The sequence below is a fragment of the Phoxinus phoxinus genome, assembly GCF_949152265.1.
Source record: "Phoxinus phoxinus genome assembly, chromosome: 4".
Lineage (NCBI taxonomy): Eukaryota > Metazoa > Chordata > Actinopteri > Cypriniformes > Leuciscidae > Phoxinus > Phoxinus phoxinus.
The window spans coordinates 38761247-38787860 of NC_136879.1; the positions used below are offsets into that span (position 1 = coordinate 38761247).

Genomic DNA, 26614 nt, shown 5'->3' on the forward strand with positions numbered 1-26614 from the left:
AAACGTAAGCGTCCATATGGGGATACACGCAGAATTTGTGACAAACGGAGGAATAGAACAAGGATAAATATCGGTGTGGGAAAAATGTGACAAAATCAGTAAAGTTCCTCTAGATGGGACACGAACTCGGGTCTCCCACATTATATGATGGCACACTTGCCCATGACACTATCGTGAATTATACAAAATTGCGCGTCCCCGCACCCACGCATGTAATAGCCTATTATGATTTCCGTCATTATTTTAATATATTTGTGTACCCACATTGGCCGGCCAGTCCGTGACCGAGATTATGGGAGTGCAATTAAATACAATCGGATATCTGTTGTTAAAAAAATATTAAGCCATTACTTGCAAATGTCCGTTCAAATTTAATTTTAACTACGATTGGTTTGAACACGTAAAACAACACTTCATTAACTATAAGCATCCTAAAACTACACAGCATTAACCTAACAAATCATTTGACAAATAGCTGTAACAGGATAATATAGCATAACATTTCGCGTTCCTTGTAGTTAATTCATTATCATGACATAAAATTTCGCGTTCAGACGTACAGGTAATACAAAAACTAATAAATGACCTCATCCGTGATCATGATTCATTAATTCCATACGTCTCTGGATGTTGAAAACGACATCTCCCATCGCTCCACTCTCTTTCATAGCGTCATCAAGTTTCCCCTTTGTTATTGTTTGAAACAGCGCCCTCTTGTGGCTTAAAATCTTACATACTGTAGCTTTAATGTTACGCTGAGGTACCATAGTGAGCCAACAAATATTTAATAATATCAACACTGGTAAAGGAGAAATAAAATCGTTTTAATTTACAGAAGTTTTGTAACCATCTCATTAAACTGCTAAACAACGAACGTCTTTGTTTAAAGAAAGCAGTATTAGCTAACGTTATTTATATCAGCTCGGTCTTTTCCGTAATAATAATGATAAAACAATATTTTTTCTGAATTGGCTGAAAAACGACACCTTAAATTACATTATTTAAACTTTTAACAAGTTAAATCGTCAATAAACAAGTCAATTCCAAATAGGAAATGAAATGATCAGATGATACACGGACCATTAACACCTGAGATTTTTATTGTCATACTTTGTAAGTTGTTCCAGCCACGACTTCGCAAGCCATATTGCTATAAACAAATAATCGTCACGTGGTCGCGGCTGGTTAGGACAAAAAATATGATGTAGCCTAATATAGTTACTGACATGAGGGTCTCATCATAAGTTTGACTTTTACATAGTTAAACTAATGTAAAAATAGTTAATAAAGCATTCATGTGATGGAATGGTTTTCTAAAAAAATCCTCCTATTCTTCCTAATAAATTCTTCCTAATAAAGCACTATGTTTTACAAAAACAAAATCTCTAGAGAATGAATGGTATTTTAGCATTTGATTTAGCAAGTAAAATCTCCTTAAGTTAGACTGAATGATCAGACAAAAAGACAAATTTGAGAGTACAGTAAAATAATTTAATGTTTACAGTAACAAACTCCACCAGATGCACACAAACACATTTATATTTCATTTAGTTTTCAGTGATTTTACTGCAGTTTATTTTTAGAATGGCAAACCCGAGTCTGAAGATGCTTCATTCTTCCATCGACTACATTCATGACACGACATGAACAAAAGTTCCCAATCCATGACAGGAGCAAACCTAATCCAGGCTGAATTGAGACTGTTAAACTTAAACTCAGATAACACTGTTGTTTAGGAAGAGAATCTGCATGAAAATTAAGGCTGTAAATCATCAAAACAACATGGAAAGATAAAACAACAAAAAGGCAACAGGTATATTTGCTTGTATAAATGTTGACAGCACTAACATAACAGAGGAAATAACCAAAACACTTTTTTTAAAACATTTTGATGCGCAGTAATTTGACTCATCTTACTCTCACCTCTACAGTAGGAAAGCTAGAGTTACCAAATCTGGTTTATTGCCATATTGAAATTTTATAATTCAGTGAAATCATGTTGGAAAGACTTTAGATGCCGTATTGAATCAGACACCACTGAAAACAATGCTGTGTGAGATATTAAACGAATTGTTCACCCAATGAAATTAGCATTTCCACAAATTAAGTGGAAAACATTAAGTGCAGGGGGGAAGGAAACAAAAGAAGTGATGCTACATTGATGTCATGTTAAAATTACCGTAATTACAAGTTCCTGATTAATAAAACCAACTAGTAAAATGAGTTACTAGTTGACTGTTGTGATGTGATATAAAAAATAACTGAAATTGCAGCAGCTCCAACAGTTAAAAGTAGTTAGTTGCATATGCTATATTTACTATATTTTGATAAAGTTTTTATATTAATATTAAGTTTGTTTAAAAGTACTTTTATCCCGGACCCTCACAGCTTCGTTTTCATTCACATCTAAACTGATTAAAGTGTAAAGCAAGAACAGTCTGCAACTGCACTCATCCTACACAATCTATATTATCGGATTATTATGAACTCCAATAAAGTAAATCAATAATCTCGCTGATTTGAGGATGCAGGTTTAGTTGATCACTGCTGTCTGAGAGCCTGAGCGTGTCGGCGGGAGTCAAGCGATCATTTTCTCTTGGTCTTGGTTCTCATTGGTCGATTGAGGCTTTGGAGGGGGCGTGTCCAGCCGCGCCCAGGTTATAGGCTCCGCCTTCTTCATGACCACCTCCACTTTAGAGGCCATCATGTTAACAACACTCTTCCTGCTGTCAATCACCTGTCAAACACACATCATTTATCAACAAAACGACCCAAATACACTGCAAAATCATGAACTTTGAATTCTTCTTTTGTCATTATGAACACAACTCATGTCTAATAAACACAACAGGTTTTGTGCTTTTCCTCTTATTTGTGCTGTACTGCCAGTTAATGGATGAAATTCACACTATAAATCATTGACTTGAAAGTGCTGAGTCTCTTTTTCACACTTTTTACTAATGTAATCCAATCAAATATGGCATGAATAAATGGAAGTATGAGAATTACATAGTTCAACTAATGTAATATGTTATAAGTTAATTACATTTACTTTTCCTTCCACTAACTTATTCATTTAAAATAAAAAACTAAATGTCACATTTGAAAACAAGTTTGTGTGTAGACACAGTTTATATTTGTCTACCAGTGTTGTTATAGTATTATTTATATACTCTCATATTTATTATTTTGAATTAGATTTAAAAAAAATAATAATCCAGCTTTCATTTTTAATTTCAGGTTTATTATTTTGTTTGTTTTAGAATTTTGTATTTTGTTATGTGCTTTTGTCATTTCTATTTATTTTAAGCTTTAATTAACTTTCATTTCAGCTTTAGTAATTTCAGCACTTCAACTTGAAATTATTTCTATCAGTTCTTTCAACATTTTTTTTTTTACTTTTCATCTAATATTTATATTAGCTTTATTTCAACAATACTGTTGTCAACAAACTAATTTCATGCACAGAATTTAGAGATTTTTTTTTTAAGGTCATAAACAAAATCAAACTTTTAAATACATATTTATTATAGTTACTAAAACTAAAAAAACATTTGTTACTTTAATTAAAATAAACATCTACTGAAATAAAATGAAATATTAAAAAACATTAACTTATTGTATTTCAGCCGTTTGCCAAGACAACATTTTAGTGCTAAAATATCAAACTAAAACTGAAATAAAGTTAATAAAAAAAATAAAAAAAAGAGAGACAAAAACACACAATTACTAAACCTTTAACTAACATTAAAATGCAAAATATAAAAATAAAAGCTAGTTCAAAATATGAATAAATCAATAATGTGATCTCAACGCCAGATAATGTATGGTTCCTGAAACTCACGCCCCACAGGCTCATCTTCAGCTCAAACTCTTTTTCTCCCTCAAAGATCAGACGCATTTTCAGCTGCCGAAAGAATCATTCATCAGACAACAAAAGTACAGACAATTAATAACTAACATCAGCACACTGGACAATGGCAAAAACACACATATATTGCACAGTATATCACTTTAAACAGTCGAGCTCCCTCACCGAGACGCTGTTCGCTTCCACAGAGCAAAGCTCAGGATTCGAGTTCTTTGCATAGATAGACATGGTCACATGACTTCCTGTCTGGTGCCAATCAAATCGACATGGAGCCACTTTGTTACCCTGCAGGGACAGAAAACACACGCGTTTGAGAATCATATATATCATGTGATATTGACCTGATGGATGTGAAGCCATTGCTCGGCTCACCGTGTCTTTCCTCCACTGGTGTGATCCTTTATTACAGCCGTCCTGAGACAGGAATGAGTTAAAATCAGACGTCTTCCTCCTACAGCAGCTCCAGTACTTCATCCTGAAACGATACAGGCACATGAAATACCGTCTAAAAAGATGAAATAGTCGCTTTTCAGCATCATTTATGAATCCTCCTCACCCCTCGTGGAAGACGGGCACTCCGGGATGATATGAACACGTTTCTGCATCAGTCTTCGGTCCGTTGTATGTCTGATAATCATAATGGCATAATATTAGCACACATATTTAATTTAAAAAAGGTTAATACTACTGTAAACAATAATGTTCGATCTGATAACATTAAGTATATTAGTAAACGCGAACTAAAAATACTTCTAAACCATTTATTAATCTTCATTTACAAATATGCTAATAGATCAAATCTAAAATTGTATCTGTTAATATTATGTAATGGTCCTGAGCTGACATTAACTGATTTTTTTTTTTTTTTACAAAGATTTAAAAATACTGACAATGTATCACTCAACGTTAGTTAATGCATTTAATGATGTTTAAGAGGCCATATTATGTCTTGATTTAGTTTTCTGGCTCTACTAGAATAGGTTTTCATGCTTTTATGTTCAAAAAACACATTATTTTCCTCATATTCTCCATTGTTGCGGCTCCTCTCTTCCCAGTCTGTCAGTAACGCTCTGTTTAGTTCCTGTCTCTGTGAAGCCCACTGTGTTCTGATTGGTCGAGTGTATCTGTGTGTTGTGATTGGTGAAGTGCTTCGAGTGTGTTTGGGAAATGTCCCGCCTCTTATCATAACCACTAGTTTCAACACACTACTAACTAACTCAACCAGGCCCCGCCCCTTTATTCTGCATATTAATTATTTAAATGAGGAATATTGTGACGTGTTCGTTCCCGGAAGAAACTCAAGACTACAATAGAGGCGTTTCAGGAAGTTCAGAAACACTGACACTGATATAGAGCTCTTGCTCAAACAGAAACATTACACACTAAAGAAAGATGAATATGAAAAAAAGCATAATAGTTCCTCTTTAAACTAACAGGAGCTTATTGTAAAGTTACAATAACATACAGAAGAAATGCTTTCTAACCTTCGAGCAGCCTCCATTTTTACACGCCGTCCCAATTTTGACCTCACTTCCTTCCTCTTCTGAAGGTCAAGAGATGCACATTTCAGGTTTTGCATGAGATGGTCATGTGACTAAATAAAACGAGAATGAATGTAGAAGCTCCTGCAAGTTTATAATGATGTAACGTCACCTTTCTCTTCGAGCCGAGCGGCGTCTGCGAGTCTGAGTTTCTCCAGCGTCTGGATCAGAGACGAGGAGACTTTCCTCTGCAGCTCCAGCAGCGGCTCCTCGGCGCTGAAAAAACATTTATAAACCGCTTTATACAATACACATCCTACAAAAGCAGCTTCACAGAAGTAAACAAGAAAATAAAGTAAAAACATTGAACAGTTTAATTAAAAAATGAGTTCAATTTCTGCTGTGAAGCTGCTCTACAGAAGACGTTTAGATGAACTTGAGGTTAGCAGCCATTATAATTCACGTTTATTTGTAGGCCTATAGCGCTTTTCACAATTTCAAAGCATCTTTACAGAAAGAGTCCATATTACAATTTAGAGTGATCGGATATCAGAGCTAACTGAAGTTATTTCAGAAACTGACATATACAAAATCACAGATGTATTAATTTAAACATTGTAATAATTTAATCCAGAAACAATGAACTCATTGAAGTAATGAATACTTGTTTGTTAACGAATGATTATAACATTTAGAAAATGTAGCATTGGCATAATGCATGGTGATGATGAAGATGAAGATGAGGAAGAGTCACCTGGGTCTCTGGATGAACTCCAGTGGTTTGGGGGCCTGGATGATATACTCATTAAACCTGGGTTTCAGATCCTCCAGCTTTCTTCTCTCCGGAGACCTTCACGTCCGGTTTCACGGGTTCAAGCGGCTTCTCGCTGTTATGAGGAGCTTTAGTGCAGCCCTGACAGAGAACAAGCCGTAAAACAGGAGACAGTCGCACGCATTTGCTTTATCTTAGTGACAGAACTCAGCGATATCGAAGAGATAAAAGTATTTTACATGGTTCAGATATCGGTTAGCAACTGACAGTTTGAGAATTAAAGCACATCAATGCAAAACTTTTCTTCTGAAGCTGCGTGCTGTATTTACACACCATCCAAACACAAAAACACATTTATTTGTGTGTAAAATGTTCTGCTGAGATCTGAGAATGAGACTCTTACCGCAATACTAAGAAAATCGGAGAAGTCTGTTGTCCGTCTCTTACAACACGACCAACCCTGAAGAAAAAAGAGATAAAGAAAGAAAGACTGAATAAAAGCGATGTGCACTTAAGTTGCAATTATGCAATACTGCAATATCGACACTATGGCCCCGTTTACAGCTGGTATTAAGATGCATTTTGGTCACAAGTGGACGACACTAAATACAGTGTTTTGAGCTGGTCCACTTTCGACCCTTTCTAGAGGCACATTCGGCCGGATTGCTTTCGTAAGCTTTTGTAAGCGCTCATGTGGTCGAATGCGTTCAATGATCGACCAAAACGCATATTAACACCAGATGTAAACAGGGCTTAGAATTAAAAAAAAATAATGAATACTTAATATATCCACTATCTTCAGGCACTCACCTTCAGAGCATCATGAAACACAGGGACTCCAGGATGGTACGTACACGCATCTGCAAAACATAGCAGTCATGAAACTCTAGAGGGCGCTGATGGTCTTTTACATGCAACATGCAAGCAATCACATCATTACCGCAAGGCACAAGCTGATTGGCCTCTGCTGATCCTGCAGCCAATGAGATCGCTTGCTCAACATTTAAATGATCTGGTTGTTAGTTTGCTGTAAGCTGGTCCTGAAGTTCCTCTGAACGCCTCCACCTCCCCAGCTCCACCTGCCTAGATCTGCTACAGGATTTATGTGTATTATCTTACTGTGTATCTATTAGCAGTGAGTCCATACTTGCTCGGTAACAGTAATAACCAACAGCAGTGAAGCACATCTAAGACCAAATACATTAACATTATTCAATAACATGCTAAAACTATCCAAGAGTTGTCATGATTGAAATGATTTTACACTTAAAACACTTAGGGTGCTTCTCAATGTCCCTCCTCGTCTCCTCGCTCCTCTGTCCTCCATCCTATGACCCGGAAACCGATCGAGCTCAGCCATCTTGCAGGACATCTCGATTCTCTAATTCACACGAGAGGAGGCGAGGATCGAGGAGCTTCCTGAGGAGTCATGAGCGAGGATACACCATGATAGGGATACACGGGTGGATCCTTTGCGGAAGAGTTTTATCCACTAAACGTGAGTCGTGACACACGTATAAATTCTCCTCCCCCTTCACATCGGTCACAATCATTTTCATTTATACTTTACAGTTTATATACCGGTAAACTACACATTTCACATATTTCAACAGGGTATCTTGCTTTATTATTATTTATTATGAATTTATTAAATAATCAAACTTCAACAACATAAGGGCAGATCTTTTGAGCGCTGCTGATGACGCTCTGAAGTGACGCTCCAGTGATCAAGTATTCCAATGTAGAAAAAAAAGCTTTCATGAATACATTTTTTACATTATTATTTTTATTAAATTCATATTTTTGTTATTTTTTTCCTACATACATTTTTCTTGAATCAGAGCTGAACCTGAATGAGGGAGCAACATCAATGTAAAACAATGTTTCAAGGATTTTCTGTAAAAAATATTTTTTTTCCTCAGGAAAGTTCAGGAAAAAAGCTCTTTATTATAATTAGATAATTAGACGTAAACTTGGGTAACACTTAAAATAATATTAACTAACATTATATGCATGTTTGTCAAGCAGTGTCAAGTGTGGCATGTGATCACAAATATCAGTTTAATATATCTGTATAGTATAATTATATAATAATAATAATAATAAAGATAATTCATATAAAAAATATTAAATCTAAAATGATTTGTAAGTTTATGCTTCAAGTATGTAATGTTTCAGTAAAACAATATGGAAAATATTGTAAGTTATGTGGAATTTCTCTTTACAAATGAATCATCTTTTTTACATTTAATAATGTTTGGTGATGATTTATTATAATGCAAGAGCCCTTGATAAGGACAGTACATAATTAATTGAGCTCTAGTAGTATGCAGTGCTGTCCAGTTCACAGTAACACACTTTATATGCATTATATTCTACAAAGCAAGCCTTATATTTCTATTAACAAAATTGCATATTTCTGACTGTTGTTTCTTACAGAAAACAGAGTCATGCATGCTCTTGTTAGGTCATTGAAACATAAGAGTATGAAGGTAAATAATAGATAGCGCGGTATACACAAATAATAATACTTTAGATTATGAATAAACTTTGTAACTAGATTAGTGTAACAAACACTCACCCTCCGGATTGATTTCTGGATCAAATCGTTGCCCGCAGCCTTTATTATAACACAGCACAGACATTACGGACGGTTCACGACACAAACGAAGTATTCACAATAGGCCTATGTATAAACAATGGTTTTGTATTTTATTACACTGAATGTTCGGTTTTTGATGTCTGGCGCGCGCGTGTATATTGTGCCTCGCGCTGGATCTTTCCTCTGCCGGAAACTCGCGACGCGTTCGGGAAAATTCGCGAACTTTTCTGACACTTGACCGCAGAAACGGAAATAAGTGGGTAGATCGGCGGTCAGAATGAATCTACATGCGATAAATGTGGTGGGTCCGTGTATAATGATATTTTTATATTACAACGATTCACTGTGTTTTCAATTTTATGTCTTTTAGGGTTTCTCGCTGCCAACACATAATGTAAATTATTGTCCTAAACGCTGCTAAAATAAGCGTTGTCACGTGGTTGCGGCTACTTTTCTCAGCGCTCGTCAGGATGAGCCAATCACAGTTGATTACGAATACGATATGATATTTTATAAAAATTATTTTCTCAAAAATTGCTTTGACGGATTTACATTTCTATCACAGATACCAATTCTTGGAAATCAATACATTTAAACTTTGTAGCTTTCTATTGTACACGAGTCTCCAATAAAAAGGTAATAAATGTCTTGAGATTTGAATGTTTGGATGGAGGTTTCGCCTTTCTGAGCCGCCAAACGCCCCCTGGAGGAAAATCATTTTATGTCCAACGAGAAACAATATTACCTCTAGAATTTTCCGCGATACACCCGAACCAGCACATGGCAGGGACTCGTGCAACATCGGCAAAGATCGGAAAAATGGTCTCTAGATTTGGCTCAGGCTCCCCTCTCAATGAAAGTTTTAAGCACCAACAATAAGTGTATAATATGTTATGTGCAAATCAGTTATTTTTTTATGTGCAAAGAAGTTTTTGTATTATAAAAAACTAATATGAATACATCACTGTATTTGCTTATTTGTAGTGATGGGGTGCATTTAATTACATAACAGTAATTAAATGCACCCCATCACTACAAATAAGCAAATATGCTCATTTACATGTGACAAGCTGGTAAAGTTTTTTTACATTAGATTTTTTTTTATGATTTAAAAATCCTGATCAAATTAGCCTTGACATTTTTCTGTGGCAATAAAAACATAAAAAAAGAGACCTTTCCCCTCAAATGTTACCTTATCTCTCTCACACAGACTCTCTCTCTCACACACACACACACACACACGCACGCACACACGCACGCACGGACGCAGACACAAGCTCACACACAGACTCTCTCTCTCACACAATAAATGTATTTACTATGGTAAGAAATACCATACTCCACCACTACAAGAGACATTTTTTATTATACATTACTCAATAACAAAATGGCAATAAAGGCACATATATCAACAACCCATGGCTTTCCAACCCATATTTAGTCACACTACCTATAAAAAAATAAAAATAAAATGTTGCTCAAATGCATGTCAGTGTATCCAAGCAGACTGGACTATTTGAACATATATTCTGGATCAGTAACTAACTACATGATTTCTTACACAAGTCTAAACCTGAAGCATAAGTAAAATGATGAATGATTATTTTGTGATTACAAACCGGAAGAAAAACAAGCCTCAGAACACAGTCGAGTCAGGATAATAAACTCTAGTTATGCATGCTCACTGAATAGCGTGTTTACTAGAGGTTGCGTTGGGTGCTGGTGACTCTGGACGTCCAGTTCTTCAGCCCCAGCGCACTTTAATGATAGTAGTGCTTTATCATCTGTTCTCATCAGACTGACACAAACAAGCAAACTAATGTTCTCTGCTCAGCACCAAAAAGAAGGAACAGCTCACCAAACAAATACAGGTTTAAATCACCCGAATTTGCAAATAACATCATAATGTCATTCAAACACATGCTTATTTTACCTCATAAACAAAGTGTTTATTTTATCGGTGTTCAATGAAGGCAGCAGTGACTAAACTCTGTGCACGTTTGGGTGAACTAACCCTTGGACAGATCGATTAGTGCGGGACGCTGCTTTTAGTTTAGTGTTCCACAGTCCCGCTCGAGAGATTGATCCATTTTCTGCGGTTTCCACTCATTTTTCCTCTTTGCCCTCCTCCAGTTCCACCAGACACAACTTCAGGTTCCTGCACCTGTCGGGGTGGATGCTTTCCTTCATCTTTTTGTTGATGTATTTGACCACGTCCTCCGTGCCTTTGGCTTTGGGGTGATAGTGATTGAGCAGGTATCCACGGAGGTTATCCTCAGTTCCCGGAGTCACCAGTCCGATCAAAAAGCGGAGAAACATGTCCAGATGTCCGTTCGGAGAAGCCAGCATGCGGTCGATGGCGGGACGGTACATCTCGATCACGGGGCGATCCTTGCTTGTACCCTGTAACCAAGACATTTGGCTCGATATAAACACGTTTTTCGCGTGTTTCCTAAACGCCACGTACACGTGCATGGCGGCCATGTAGTCTTGTATGGTAACGTGGACGAACTTGAAGACCCACGTCTCTACATCTTTGCTCGCCCGCCTGACTTCGGTGGTTAACTCTTCCCGAGTGCGCAAATCTTCATACGTCAGGTTAACGCTTCTCAAATCGGCCACGTTAAACCAGTCCCGTCCCTCTTGAATCATCCGATACGCCATCTTCCCCATCATGTCTAAAAACGTCTTATCTTCATCCTTCCACCTTTGCGCCTCCACGTTACAGCCGCGATACTTCTCGAACGAGCGGTTCATTTGGACGACGATGTACTGCGAATAAAACGCCGTGATGCCAGGCGGATGTTTGCCGTATTCGGGATCTCGAAACGCCCGTTCGAAGATGAACGCCACCATCCAGCTGAAGAGAGGAAGATGGCAGATGATTTCAAGAGCTTTGGAGCGTTTCATTTGGTTATAAACCTTCCTGCCGACCTCGGGTTCGGTGGTTCTCTTAGTAAAGTACTCCTCTTTGTTTTCATCCGTGAGTCCTCTCAACTCTACAAACCTGTCGATTAAATTGGCAGGGATTTTGTGGGCGGCGGTGACGTGGCTGGTGATCCAAACACAAGCGTTCGGAAGCAACGTGCCTTTGATTAAGCTGGTGAGAAGGGCATCGAGCGGCGCTTTCTTCCTGGCACTCGTTACGGTTTCATTGTTTTCGAAGTCCAGTTGATGACGGCAAACTTCTAACCCATCAATAATGAAGAGACTCAAGCAATCTTCCTTCTCGAGGAATCCGATGTTTTCGGCTTCGCCGAAATAGCTTGACAGCGTCTCTAGGAAGCTCAGCTGTCCACGTTTCCCAATGTGCCACTCCCTCGCCGGAATTGGGAACACGAATTGAAAGTCCTGATTGTTTTTTTCCTCCATCCAATCTATGACGAACTTGTTCACGGCCACCGTTAGACCGCAGGCAGGGATCCCCGTCATCATGACCGTACGGATTGGTTTCTGCTCGGGAGGAAGGGGCCGGAAGATGTCGGCGGCCCTGATTGGCGTCTCCTCGACCGTGTACGGGATGCGTTGGACCTCGTTCTCAAGGTTGATTGGTTCCCTGCTGCCTCTGATGACGGTCACGGGTTCGACGTAGACGTCACTGATGTAGCGCTGCTGACCTGGACGGCATCGACCCTCGTAAAGATAGTAATAGCGCCTGTCGAGGACTTCTTTCAGATCATACACTAACAAAGCTGTGAAGAAACAAAACAGAAAATGTATTATGCTTTTTTACATGCTAGGTTTATTTTATACCACATTCTATACTGAACTAATTAGCCATATTCAAATGAAAGGAACAGTTTACTCAAAAGTTATAATTTATTGTGAATTAACTAAAAAAATTTTTTTTAACGATGTACTGATTACTCGTTTCGGTCTGTTTAATCAATATTGGGAATTAGAAGACAAAAAATGTACACTACCAATCAAAACTTTTTTTCCCCCCAAAGAAACTAATACTGTTATTCAGCAAGGATGCATTAAACTGATCAGAAGTGACAATAAAGACATTTATTATGTTACAAAAGATTTCCATTTCAAATAAATGCTGTTCTTTTGAATTTTCTAATCAATCCTGAAAAAAAATATCAGTGTCCGATGCTTCAGATTTCTGTGGAAACTGCTTTCAACATTGATGGAAATGTTTCTTGACCAGCAAATCAGCTTATTAGAATTATTTCAGAATGATCATGTGACACTAAAGAAATGATGCTGAATATACATCTTTGATCACGGGAATAAAATATATTAAAATAGAAAAGCATTTTAAACTAATACTTAGGGCGGTCAATAGATTACTTTTTTTTAATCACAGTTAATGGCGCACTTATCGTGAAATTAATACACCATTTATCTACATAACACGTTCATTTTGTAATTTGCTATATTTAGCAAAGTAAACCATCAGATTAAAGCAAGGTTTTCTCAAGGTAAATTTAGGTGATTTCCCTAAAAGGACACTTGGGGACTCCGAAAGGACACCAAATAAGCAAACTATATAAGGAGTCCATATAATTCAGAAATGTATGCACACATAGGCCTGTCGCGATAGTCGATAAATCGATTAATCGCACGATAAAAAAAATGACCTCGATAATTTTTCTAGCCGCGATAATTTCATTTGCATACTTGTTTGTTATCCGCGACTGAATGACAACTCTCGTTTCCTTAGCGTAGGAGAAGTGAACCCTCTTGTCAGTTGCATTGTCTTTTGTGTGGGCAGGCGGCGCTTGTCAGTCACGTGGACTTTGTGTGGGAAGGCGGGAGTGCTTGAGGCGACTGCCGAGAAGAGGGAACCGAATGACCGTGGTGAACCACTTAACCTGAGCGAGCCGGTATGTCGCATTTGTTGTAAAACAGTATCGACTAAAACCAGTGTTGTGCATGAACGCGTTCAATGAACGACATTCACTGAACGCGTTCAATGAACGACGTTCACTGAACGCGTTCATATTTTCGCCGAACGCTGAACTGAACGAATCACTTTTCATACAATGAATGTGAACGAGAGATTTTTCGAGAGAACTCATCTGATTTTTTTGTAAATAGCATAGCCTATTTGTTAGGATTTTAGTATCATAATGATTAGGCTAATAAATGCACGCACAATTATCCGTGACCTTGATTTGAACAAATGCCTTTCAACTTGTGTGTGCAAACTTCAGAATTAAATTAATGTGCAGAAATGTGTACAAATAGAGAGTAGGATATGTAGGCCTACTATACTATAGCCATTAAAAAAAGCGCGTTTCATATTTGTTAAAATATTATAATGTTATTTTTTTTTCCCATTTATGTTGATTTATGAAAAGTGAACAGCCCGACCGAGATCGGATGCGCAATATGAGACATGGAGCGGGTCAGACATGATTTCGACCGTTGAAGTTGAAGTTGTTATAGAAAGCCTTTCTTTAAAGTGAATTTCGTTTTGTATAAATTGTATCTTAATTTTAATCAATTTTTCATCAACCAATTGCCTGTATTTAATGAATAGGCCGACGAAATAAATATAACGGAGGCGCCCGCGCGCTCACTTGCGCACGTGAACTAGAGCACATCCTAACTTAACGAAACTCAGTGTATGCCTCACACAGACATGACAAATACATCAAATACACAAAGCTTGAAATGTCTTTAAACGAAATAATTCAAAACGAAAAAAGAAAAAGGCTACTCTCTGATTATGTAATCGATTATTAGGCTTATGTGCATTTCTCTCTATAAGCGCGTTCACACGGAGAAGGCGATCGTCAACTTCATCTTTGCAGCAGAGTCGACACTTTTAGAGAAAACACTTGTTTATTAATAAAAATCAATACACGCGTTACCGGATTTACAGATGCACGCACACATATTATTTCGAAATAACGAGATATTGTGTTGAAATAACATTATTATTAATAATAGCCTAAATCTTTGTTAAAAGAATTTAACAAATGAACGTGAAAAGGTTCATTTTTAGATATGTGAAAAAAAAGAAGAACTATGAACATAAACTAGTTCATTATCATCTGTGTGAACTGAGAGACTAAGAGTCCATTGCTTTTATTGTTTTTGGTTGTTTTGTTCATTGTTATTGTGGATATTGAAAATGTTTTCCATTTTCAGTGTTAAATAGTCTTTGGAAATAAATGTTTATTGAATTTTGAAAGGTGTATGTGCATTATTATGCCATTATCATTATTCTAGATGAAAATGGTCTCAGATCGACAATATTATCGTTTATCGCGAAAATTTCTTGGACAATTTATCGTCCAGCAAAATTTGTTATCGTGACAGGCCTATGCACACATGGAAAAAAAAAATTCAGCATGTGTACAGTGCAACAGCAAAGACCTTATTTACATGTTAGATAAGTAATGTTGTGATACAGAACAAGACCAGAAGCCAAAACAACTAAACCAACCTCATTGGCCTGACTGCATAAATGCCTACACGTATCAGAATCGATTCAGAATTACTAAACACAGCAACAACACCAGACAAATCAAATGATTATCCTGAATGTGTGTGAAAGCAACGCATGTGTACTGAAATTTGACTGTGCATAAACAATGTATATCAGTGTCGAGAATGCACAAACTGTTTGTTTGCGCATTAATATACAGAACTCATGTGCTTACTGTACGACTCCTGTACGACATCACAATCATCTTTACCTTGATAACCATCCTTATCCATCAAAACTTTACTAGCGAGATGCTGGATTGGTTTATCCAGCAAGAAAATGTAAAATAATTTTTCCTTCAGCAGAGAGATGCACACAGTTCTACATGATGGTTTTGAATTGCTTGAAATATTATTGGAATCAATTCAAAAAGGTTACATAAAATTGTTATCAGGCTCTCAAATTATATAAAAATTTGGATTTAGGTTTATCGGCCAATATATCAGTTATCGGCTTTCAAATATAAAGAATTATCGGTATCGACCAATATATCAGTTATCGGCTTTCAAATATAAAGAATTATCGGTATCGGCCAATATATCGGTTATCGGCTTTCAAATATAAAGAATTATCGGTATCGGCCAATATATCGGTTATCGGCTTTCAAATATAAAGAATTATCGGTATCGGCCAATATATCGGTTATCGGCTTTCAAATATAAAGAATTATCGGTATCGACCAATATATCAGTTATCGGCTTTCAAATATAAAGAATTATCGGTATCAGCCAATATATCGGTTATCGGCTTTCAAATATAAAGAATTATCGGTATCGGCCAATATATCGGTTATCGGCTTTCAAATATAAAGAATTATCGGTATCGGCCAATATATCGGTTATCGGCTTTCAAATATAAAGAATTATCGGTATCGGCCAATATATCGGTTATCGGCTTTCAAATATAAAGAATTATCGGTATCGGCCAATATATCGGTTATCGGCTTTCAAATATAAAGAATTATCGGTATCGGCCAATATATCGGTTATCGGCTTTCAAATATAAAGAATTATCGGTATCGGCCAATATATCGGTTATCGGCTTTCAAATATAAAGAATTATCGGTATCGACCAATATATCGGTTATCGGCTTTCAAATATAAAGAATTATCGGTATCGACCAATATATCGGTTATCGGCTTTCAAATATAAAGAATTATCGGTATCGGCCAATATATCGGTTATCGGCTTTCAGATATAAAGAATTATCGGTATCGGCCAATATATCAGTTATCGGCTTTCAAATATAAAGAATTATCGGCATCGACCAATATATCGGTTATCGGCTTTCAGATATAAAGAATTATCGGTAATGACCAATATATCGGTTATCGGCTTTCAAATATAAAGAATTATCGGCATCGACCAAAATTAATTTTGGTGCATCCCTACTAACTGCGTGACAAATTACGTTAATGCTGCAATTTCATGTCCTTCTATCATTTACTTGCATTAAATGAATGCATTAAGGATTTTGAATGAATCGTGTGAACATTGACCGCCCTAAATTACTTTTTTACAGTTTTGATCAAAGAAATATATATACACATAATAAAATGATAAATATAAATATGTTTGAATACACCAAAAGCTCTAAAGTTTGAATATCAATGCCAGTTTTATTTTTTGGGGCAACTGTTCCTTGAGCATCTGTCAGGTGACGTGTTAAAGATCTGTACCTCTTCTACAGGTCTTCCTCAGGGTTTTGGCCAGATCGTCCCTTCCGATGCTTTGGAGGTTTCGCACAGTGAGATATAGAGCCTCTCCCAGCTTACAGACCTCGATCATTTTATCAGCCACATCCAGCGCGTCGGTAAGATCCGCGATCACCGAGTAGTTCTTCTTGAAATTGCAGTGAGTGCTCAGACTACGCTTATAATATGACATCTCTGACCGACGGAGCTGACCAAGACTGTTCACCATGGCCTGAATGAGACAAAGACACAGAAACATCTGTAATATTTATCTAAATACAGTGCAAGATAAAGTTTAACACCTGTGCATCAATTTAAAAACAAAAGTTACTCTGAGGTCCTCAAAAAACGGTCATAAAAATGTTAAGCTTTGGAGCTCAGACTGAAGTTTGATCTCATTTTAAAGACCATAGGCCGGTTTTTTAGTAAAACAAAAAAGTATAAAAAGTGAAACAAAAAAGTTATAAATGTTGAAAAGCTAATAATAATAATACATTTTATTTGTAATGCGCTTTCTTAAACCCAAAGCGCATACAGTAAAATAAACAAACAACAAGGGCAATAAAACAATTAAGGAAAAGCAGCCTTAAAGGGCACCTATTATGGAATTTTGAAATGTACCTTTCATGTAGTGTGTAACATAGTTCTAAGTGAACAAAAACATCCTGCAAAGTTTGAAATATGAAAGTGCACCGTATATAAAGTTATTGTCTTTCAAAAGTAAGAGTCGACTCTGAATCATTTTTATGAATCGTTAGAAGACCGAAGCTTTTTCTCTGACTAGATGACGTCAACTTGTCAAGTTATTTGAATACGATACGCCCACTTATTGCTCTCCAAGGCCAGCAGGGAAAACATCAGGGCGACGAGACGCTGTGTTCTGAAGTGTGACTCAAAAGCCAACTTTTTTCATCTGCCCAAGGAGGAGCATTTGAAGACTAAGTGGCTACAATTCATATATACAACTATACCACAGAAGTATAGTCCGAGCCTTGTGCTTTGTTCGCGCCATTTTGAAGACGATTGCTTTACCAACTTAAATGCAATCAAGCTTGGATTCGCGAGCCGGCTGATATTGAAGGAAGGTTCAGTTCCAAGTGTATTTGCATCAGCTTCCTCCTCCGTATCACAACCTGTAAGGGTTATTAATAATTGTTGCATTTATGTTTTATGTAGTATGCTTAATTATTATTTTGTTTGTTGTGTACGCACCGTTTAGCTTCTAGGTCTTCAATGACAATTGTATTAGGGGTGTAACGGTACGTGTATTCGTACCGAACCGTTTCGGTACAGGGCTTTCGGTTCGGTGCACGTGTGTACCGAATGACCAAATGCAATATTTTGTGTGCGGAACATAGGTACATTTTCGTGTTTCCACACGAACATATTAAGTGGCAGAAGTCTCCGCGTTCAGCGCAAATCCCGCCCTGCAGCTGATTCTAAAGTTTTACCAGTGTTTTACCCGTCGTCACTGTAACCTAAACCAATGAAATAGACTGCAGGGCGAAAAAAAGCTTTTCCGCTCTGCGTGCGCCGCCGCACTCTCCGTTCCGTGTGTGTGTGTGTGTGTGTGTGTGTGTGTGCGTGCGCCGCCGCACTCTCCGTTCCGTGTGTGTGTGTGTGTGTGTGTGTGTGTGTGTGTGTGTGTGTGTGTGTGTGTGTGTGTGTGTCGGCCCGCTGCGCTCTCTGCTCAATGTTCGAGTCCGTGTTTGCGCTGCGCGTTCTGCTCTGTCGTTAACGGCCCAAACACTCCAATCATGTACCGATCACGCACTGGAAAAGCAAAGTCCGCTCAAATAAGGTGAAATTTCTCAGTAGTACACTTCTATTTGCTGAGCTGGTATAGTTATATATATTTGAGGAATTGCAATTTATAACAGCAAATTGTGCAATTAATTAGTTCATTTTTTTATCGATTCCCAGCCTTAATTTTTAAATATGAGCAGGCCTACAAGCTGGGATTGGTAATGCTGCACTGTAATCATAGTTATTTATTTATATTTTTCATTATATTTTATTATGTGATATTGGTTTGAGACTGAGAGTATTTTATTTAGTGGAGAACTTTGCAGCAGTATTTTATTTCTTATTCTTTTTTTATTTTATATATATGTTATTATATTTTATTAAAAAAGTGTTTAAAAAAGTGTAAACAAACTGTTAAAAAAAAGTTTATAGTAATAAACAACCTGCAGTTTAATGTTTGCATTTCTTTCCCTTACTGTACCGAAAATAAACCGAACCGTGACTTTAAAACCGAGGTACGTACCGAACCGTGATTTTTGCGTACCGTTACACCCCTAAATTGTATTGATATATGTGAAGTGTTTGTTGTTGTTTTCGGAGTTGTCTAAAGAATAGAGTAATACCTCGTAGTAACGTAACTGCATTTTTTGTTGTTGTAAAAACGTTATGTTTATGCATCGGGCTAATGCAAACAAAGACTGATTGTGCTTTTACAATATGAACTCTGGGCTTTGCTCGCTAACATAACATTCAATTCTTTATCTTATTTTTAGTTTTTTACTACAAACTACAAAGCAGTGGACTATAATAATTATTATAACACAATTTAATTGATAAAAGCATCATTGTACTCTGTGTTAAACAATAAGTATTATCTATGTAAACACTGCTGGGTCATCTGACCAATCGCAGATTAGCGTCGCGCAAAGGAGGGGTTTGGAAAAAGGAGTCGTTGAACGAATCATTTGGGAGTCGGTGAGCAAATCAGGTAAAAATAAATGCATATTATACGACAACAAAAGTGTTTTTTGTCATTGTATGCACGTAAAACTGTTGTTGGGGACTCCCTAAACAACATTAGGAACATTTTAAATGTCATAATAGGTGCCCTTTAAACAAATGTGTCTTAATCAACATTTTGAAGTGTCCCAATGTTGGTGCATTTCTGATTGTAGGAGGATACACACTCCATAGCTAAGTTGAATGGATTTGTCCCTGTATATTAATGACAAAAGACTGGAGAAGAATTCAAAGTTCATGATTTTGCAGTGTGTAGGAGCCATTTATACATTCACCCTTTCTGGATAGGTTAATATTGCTATTATTTATTCTAGCCACTTGGTGGGAGTGTTGCACTGGGTGTGACACGTCACTGGGAGTTAGGTATATTTACAGGTGTGGCCATCAGTTAGGAAAAGGTGTGGATGGCGGGGAACACACGGTTCTTACCGTTGCCGTGAGCACCCAATTTACCGACAGCACTTTATTACTTAAAATGGTACTTCACCCAGTGCTATGTAAATGATCCCTTTTTGATCTTTATAATAAACGAGAACACCACCCAAAGAGCGCTAATGTTTGGACTGAGGATTTTCTGCTACGCGTTGAGAACACCATGCCATCCATGCCGAGGCTTATAGGATAGCCTCCACACAGTGTATTTGGATAGTTTCGCTGAAAAAAAGAGGAAGCGAAAGGAGAATATGAACTATGACTTGGGAAAAGAGGCCAACTTGGCATGACAATTTAGCAAATGGAGTTTGAGGCAAGTAGTTTTAAGTTTTAGCGCCATGTTGGATTGATCAAAACGTCATGTTGCATTTTTGATGGTTAGTCAGTAGACGTAGGTCGTAGCAGCAAAAACACTGAGATGGTCATGAAAAATGACAGAAAATGATCGCAGTCTATCTTTGGTTGCAAGACCGTGACAACGGCCGTCTCTGAACCGCTCTCACTGTACGACGTAGGACCACCATATAGGAATAGAGCTGCGCGATTAATCGCAATTTACATGTAATCGCACTTTGGCTTATCGTGATTTTGAAATCGCGATTATTTTTTAAGTGCAGCTTGTCATTGATGTACGGCTCCGTAAACGCTGCTCACTCTGAAAGCACTGAGTTTGAGTCACTTATAACGTGCATTTGAAAAAGCAACAAGCGTCAGACATATTTCCAAACATAAGCATTTATTAACCTCTTTTCCAACGAAAGACAACATTCAATTATGGGTGTAAATCGGACAGTTCATCACGATACGATATCGATTCTCTCAGCCAGCGATACGATATTTGTCGATTCAGGGCTATATCGATCGATTCATCGATATTTAGATATTATGTGCCAAGTGTACACAACCAGTTACATTTATTAACTCACAAATGCAACCAAAAATATGTAACATGAAAGTTTAATTAAACTCTTTGAAAATTCTCTCCCAATTGGGACATTTACAAGATAACGTTATATGAAAATGAACAGAAGAGTTCATTTGCAAAAGCAGATAACACTGTTCTTGTTCCTTTTCATATATCATGTTTTATTATTTATTGTGCATTTGAATATTAATCAAACTGCAGCTGGGTTGTAAGTAATAATAACTTACAGGTAGGCCTAACAAAATTAAAGTTCATTGAAATAATTTTTTAAATATTTTTTTTTTCTCTTTGTGGCAAAAGCAGATAACTCCACATTTCATGTTTCAGAGTTAAACAAAGCCAAGTATTGCTATGATACATAATAAAACACTTGGTTAATCTTTTTATTGTTAATCTCCTCAGCTGACAGACATAGACGCCTGTCAAACTTTGTTGTTGTGATTAACGTACACGCAATACAGAGAGCTGTCCCCTCGCCACTAACGAAAGTTTTAGAAAGATTCCGTGAAAAAGTTTCCGCTTTTATTTTAACGCCCCGGAGAAAATATCAAGCTCGTTGAAATCCATCCTCGATCACTTTAAGCCAGCTTTGACGAAACTCCTCTCAGCTAGCGCGTCTTTTCAAAGTGACTAGCAGCCTTGTCACCTGACCTGAATACTGCGCACTGATTCGCTAAAACAGACTTTTCGGGTCTTGTCGTTTCTGCTGTAAAACATGAACTCGCGATGCCTTAACAGTGGAAAATACCGGCTTTTGTGACAAAGGGTTTAGTCAATCTTGTCAGGCGTCTATTTCAGCTGAGAAAAGTTACGTGAGGATGTGTAGAGTGTCAAAATAAAGGTACCGTATATATCAATATTTTATGTGTGGCATCGATGCATCGTATCGCTAGACGTTTGATCAATGCATCGATCCATATCGATGTATTGTTACTAGGGCTGGGCGATAAAACGATAACGATAATTATCGCGATATAATTTCTTGATAAAACGATATCAAGAGTTCGATAAATGTTCGATAATGTTTTTGCGCCAAAAGCGGAACGAATCTCATTTGAACCGCGCGCCACACGGACCGTTTATCCGCTCGGCTCAAAGTCCAAACGGCAGCGCGAGCGCGAGCTCACTCGAGCAGACGCGTTTACTCTGATCGGTCTCGGTCACTAGATCCAGTGAGAAGCGCTTGAATTCAGCGAAGAACACAAATGTCTCAGTGATTTACACCAGTTTAAAGGCAGATGAAGCGGCGCTGACGAACATGAGAAACACTGTGCGCAACGATACAGTCAGAAGCTTTTCCGGCTACACATACCCATCATGCACCACGGATTTACTGTAACGTTAGCCTAGTAATATTAACTGCACCATGAAATGTGGGATATATATATTGAATTGTATAATATTATTAATGTAGACAATGTATTAAAGGACTAATGATTATAATTACAGTTTTTAATAATGTATTTAGGCTACTGGTTTTCATAAATACCATAGAAACTATAAAGTTACATTTTATCTGTGGTTATCATGATCTAAATGCATGATGCTGGATGACCAATGGTTAATTTTAATACAACTAAAGAATATTACATTTTACCAAATAAAAATAATGTTGTTACTTTTTTTTTTACAGATGTTACTGTTTTTGTTAATGAACATAAATTGTATAAAGTAAATCTGCATCCTAACTCAAGCTAATACTACTGAAATAAAGATATTTATTTTGTTAAGGAAAAATGTCAAATGTTTGAATGTTCTACCTCGGATTTGTGAATGTTCACCTGTTTGGCAAGTGTTTGTCATGATATGTTCTGACAATAAAGAGTAGTTTAAAAACACAACGCTCTGGTTTCTACAGCTTTCACTTAGGAGTAAAAATCTGTCTTTAAACTTGAAATAAATAAAGATTTGACATTTATCGATAATTATCGATATCGACTGATATAAAAAAAAATATCGTGATTTTTTTTTTGGCCATATCGCCCAGCCCTAATTGTTACACTCCTACATTTAATAACATGCTTTTACTCCAAACTCACTTTATAATGACAGTTGAGCTCATCCTTCTGTGAGATGTGGCTTCTTATACAGAACAAGGCAGACGTGTTTATTAGTCGCGTTTAATCAAAGCGTTTCGATCTTCTGTTTATTCAGCTACAGATAGTATGATGCCCATAGGAATTTCCTGGAATTATGCGTGTTATCGTTCTTCTGCGGTGGGGCATTTTTGGCGTGTGTGTGTGTGTGTGCAAGACGTCCTCTGGCTTTCAGATCGAGCAGCATTTACTACCGATCACAGAGCCGTACTTCACTGACAAGCTGCACATAAAATAATCACAGCCTTTACCAGATCGCGTGCGGTTTCATTGCGATTAATTGCACAGCCCTATTTAGGAGGAAACAAAACCGCATAATTAAAACCAGCTACTGACCATTAGCACGTGGCGCAGGGTGAGGGAGCTGTGAGTGTGTCGAAACTGCAGACCGGCGCCCTCTGGAGGCGGCGGCGGAGGCTCCATCGGTTCCTCAAAATGTACAACAATTTCATCGAAATCATAAACCGGCTCCTTGCTCTGCTCCTCCTGCACCTCCATTGCAGCACTCTCATTGGACGGCTCCTGCATTTCTGTCTCACACATCTCTCGGTCATCCAGCTCCTCATTCAGCGCTCGGTCTGTCCTCACGTCGCTCCGCACCTCAGATTGCTCCAGGGTCATGGGCTCTCTGTTAAGGACAATGAAGTGAGTCTTTTGACCATAAGTAAACCATTTAGATGCATGCGTGTTGTGGATGTAGTTACTCGTGTCTTGGAGGAGAGGCTTCTCTGTGAATGATGGACTGCTGTCGCAGAAACGGTCCATCTTGGTATATGCTGGACCGATTTGTGTGTGTTCGTTCAGTAATCGCAGTCTCTGGTGACCCTGAGCGGTAAAGCCTGACCCTGTACAACATAGAAATATGATATAAATACATAAATGGACTATGAAATCATTCACACTTGTGGCCACCACATAATAAGTACTACACTAAAATTAAACTTAACATACAGTACTAAAGTTTAGAAATATTTTTAATGTTTTTGAAAGAACTCTTATGCTCAAGGCCTGCATTTATTTGATAAAAAAAAAAAACAGTAAAAACAGCAATATTGTGAAATATTACTACAATTTAAAATTATGGTTTTCTATTTTAATATACTTTAAAATTTAATTTATTCCTGAGATCAAAGCTGTATTTTCAGCATCATTACTCCAGTCTTCAGTGTCACATGATCCTTCAGAAATCAGTATAATATGATGATTCATCAATGTTGTGCTCCTTAATATTTTTTTTATAACCGGTGATACTTTAACTTTTATTCCTCATTGAATCCTGAATAAAGAACAGCATTCAGCCTATTCAAAATGGAAACCTTTGCTAACAATATAAATCTTTACTATCACTTTTTATCAAGAAGGATCATGTGACACCGAAGACCTGAGTAATGATGCTGAACATTTTTAATTACATCAGGATAATTTCTCTCCCGGTCACACCTATTTACCTCAAAACAAGAACGAACAATCAATTTAAAATGATAAAATTAAAAAGAGGTGACGAGTTCTCCTGTACCATGTTCAAAAGTTGACAAGATCCAACTTTAATCCAAATAACTTGTTTTTGCTTGATTAATCATGTCAAAACTGATAGAAACTACATTCACTCCATCACATCAAACTGTTTTATTACTATTATTCATAGAATGAGACTAAGCTGCTTTTTTTGCTCAAATGTGATGGATAAGTTGTATATTACTGTACTTTGTTTCTGTTGGTTCGAGAGGAGGTTCAAAGTCATCTTTGCCATCCTCCTCCTCATCATCACTATGCATGGAGCCATAACTGCTGGGCGGCCGGTCTGTCATGACCCTTCAAAACACGTTCACATCAAAGTTAAAACAAACAAAATGACAGCAGTTGAAACGACAAGTCAGCAGTGAGAAGTGATCGTAAAAAGCTCCGCACAACAAACTTTCGCACATGCATAACCGAAACCTGTAATTCAGAGGCCAAAATTAAAAGCATAATTAAAACACTGATGGCTGAACCTTTTCTGTATTTAAATGTACAAGAAAATCAAAGCAACTCATGTGTGAACCAACCTGACTGTCCACGAAATGTCTGAACTAACCTGTTCTCTAAGAGAGTCAAAGACTCTGCTTCTTTAAATGCAGGTTGTATTTCAAGCCACACACACAAAAAAAATATTCGCTGACAGAAACTGTTTTCTTTCCAACTAAGTGGCTTGTTATTTGATCAGTCAGGTTAGGGGTCTAGTGCACATGCTTGTGGGAATGAAGCAATAATCCTGATAATCTTTGAACAGATACACATCAGGTGAGAAAAAGCATCCTCATATTTCCAATTCCCAACAATAAACAAGTTTGATTGTCAGTTTTAAATGGAATTAGACAATTTGCACCAAAATGTCAAGATATAAATGTGAGAACACTGATAATAAATGTTTGAATGATGAAATACAGAAAGTGTAGATAAGTTACCTAAAACAAAATCATATCGATCAACAACTACTAGCTCAGATTAAACTCACCTGTCCATTTATAAATATTATATTTATGTAAATCGGGTGGATTTCGGTTGATTGGGACACTTTCTCCCAGTAATCTCAATGGCAAAAAGGGTCACAATCAACCCGAGTTCACCCCTATATACAAATGTGTCCTGAACTGATATGACATTAAAGATCTCTGCAGTTTTGTGACGATTTCAGATGCAATCCTAAACCATTACACCCCATATACAGATATATTTATTAACGTATGTTTGCATAAACACACTGTAGCTGCTGTGTTAGTCTTTTAAATAGCTATTCTGCCCAACTAGGAGTTAGACAAGGTGGAATCACTTTTCAGTCCACATACCTTTTAAATGTAGGTGACTTAAAGGTATGACACGTTTTAAGGATAACAATTGATCACTAACTTTATGATTTTCGGTTATTATTCGTGCTTTAATTTGCTCTGCAGATCCGGTCTGACAAGTAACCAAACTAACCCTTGCTTGGCAGAACTAAGAAAAGCAGGCCGGTTGAACCAGACTGAAGTGAGAAAAGCTTAACATTCGTCAAACACTTACCCATCCACATCAGAATCACTATATTCACTCATGATGGTCCTTATAAACGATTACAGCACAGCTCCTGCTTCAGAAACGGCACATGGAAACTCTTTTATTGCCGAACAGTGAAATCTCTCTTCGCCATATTTTGGGGCTATACAACTCAAACAAAGCGACAGAACTTACCAAAAACATTTATGAAGCGGCTAAAACGTACCCGAAACATTTAGGAAGCGATCGAGCGTTAAACTGAAGTCATGTCGTTGATTATTTCGCTGTCAAATTGAGTTGAAACTTCGCCCGAAATGTCTTCCGTTACAGCCTTGCGCTTCTCACTTCCGCATTTCTTCCTGTCGGTGACGTCATTAGTGACGCGTACACCGAAACCTTAAAGGGATAGTTCACCCACAAATGAAAATTGTGTCATTTTCTTGACTTAAAATACTAAATGTATGAATATCAACTGAATATTAAAAATACTAAATTTATGACTACTGACTAAAGAT

At 37.3% G+C, this 26614-nt stretch overlaps 2 protein-coding genes across 6 annotated transcripts; both read right to left on the reverse strand.

Moving 5' to 3' along the window:
* Positions 1-1472: 1472 nt before the first annotated feature.
* Positions 1473-8807, reverse strand: chordc1a (cysteine and histidine-rich domain (CHORD) containing 1a). The gene is given in 12 exon segments (XM_079610008.1): positions 1473-2737; positions 3845-3907; positions 4037-4156; positions 4244-4346; positions 4428-4498; positions 5356-5414; positions 5525-5628; positions 6107-6184; positions 6186-6265; positions 6528-6584; positions 6935-6984; positions 8706-8807. Coding segments are annotated over 12 exon segments (1008 nt in total). The 5' UTR covers positions 8770-8807; the 3' UTR covers positions 1473-2578.
* Positions 8808-10073: 1266 nt separating this feature from the next.
* On the reverse strand, positions 10074-26485 carry nlrc3l (NLR family, CARD domain containing 3-like). 5 transcript variants are annotated; one of them, XM_079610033.1, is made up of 7 exons: positions 26295-26485; positions 26127-26193; positions 24792-24899; positions 23792-23932; positions 23424-23715; positions 16854-17100; positions 10074-12418 (listed from the first exon to the last, which is right to left on the reverse strand). In XM_079610033.1, exons 2-7 carry the CDS (start codon positions 26156-26158, stop codon positions 10833-10835), a joined length of 2406 nt encoding a protein of 801 aa, XP_079466159.1. In that variant the 5' UTR covers positions 26159-26193; positions 26295-26485; the 3' UTR covers positions 10074-10832. The 5 variants fall into 5 exon arrangements, with proteins under 5 accessions (XP_079466159.1, XP_079466163.1, XP_079466162.1 ...); XM_079610037.1 differs by having other exon boundaries at positions 26127-26190; positions 26326-26472; XM_079610036.1 differs by having other exon boundaries at positions 26326-26472.
* Positions 26486-26614: the final 129 nt, after the last annotated feature.

Bases quoted from the DNA above. Each gene is read 5' to 3' on its own strand.
- nlrc3l (XM_079610033.1), bottom strand. From the start codon at position 26,158: ATGAGTGAATATAGTGATTCTGATGTGGATGG. The intron at 24,900-26,126 runs GTAAGTGTTTGA...CGTGTTTTGAAG, and splicing joins AGTGATTCTGATGTGGATGG to GGTCATGACAGACCGGCCGC. The intron at 23,716-23,791 runs GTAACTACATCC...TGTCCTTAACAG, and splicing joins GCCTCTCCTCCAAGACACGA to AGAGCCCATGACCCTGGAGC.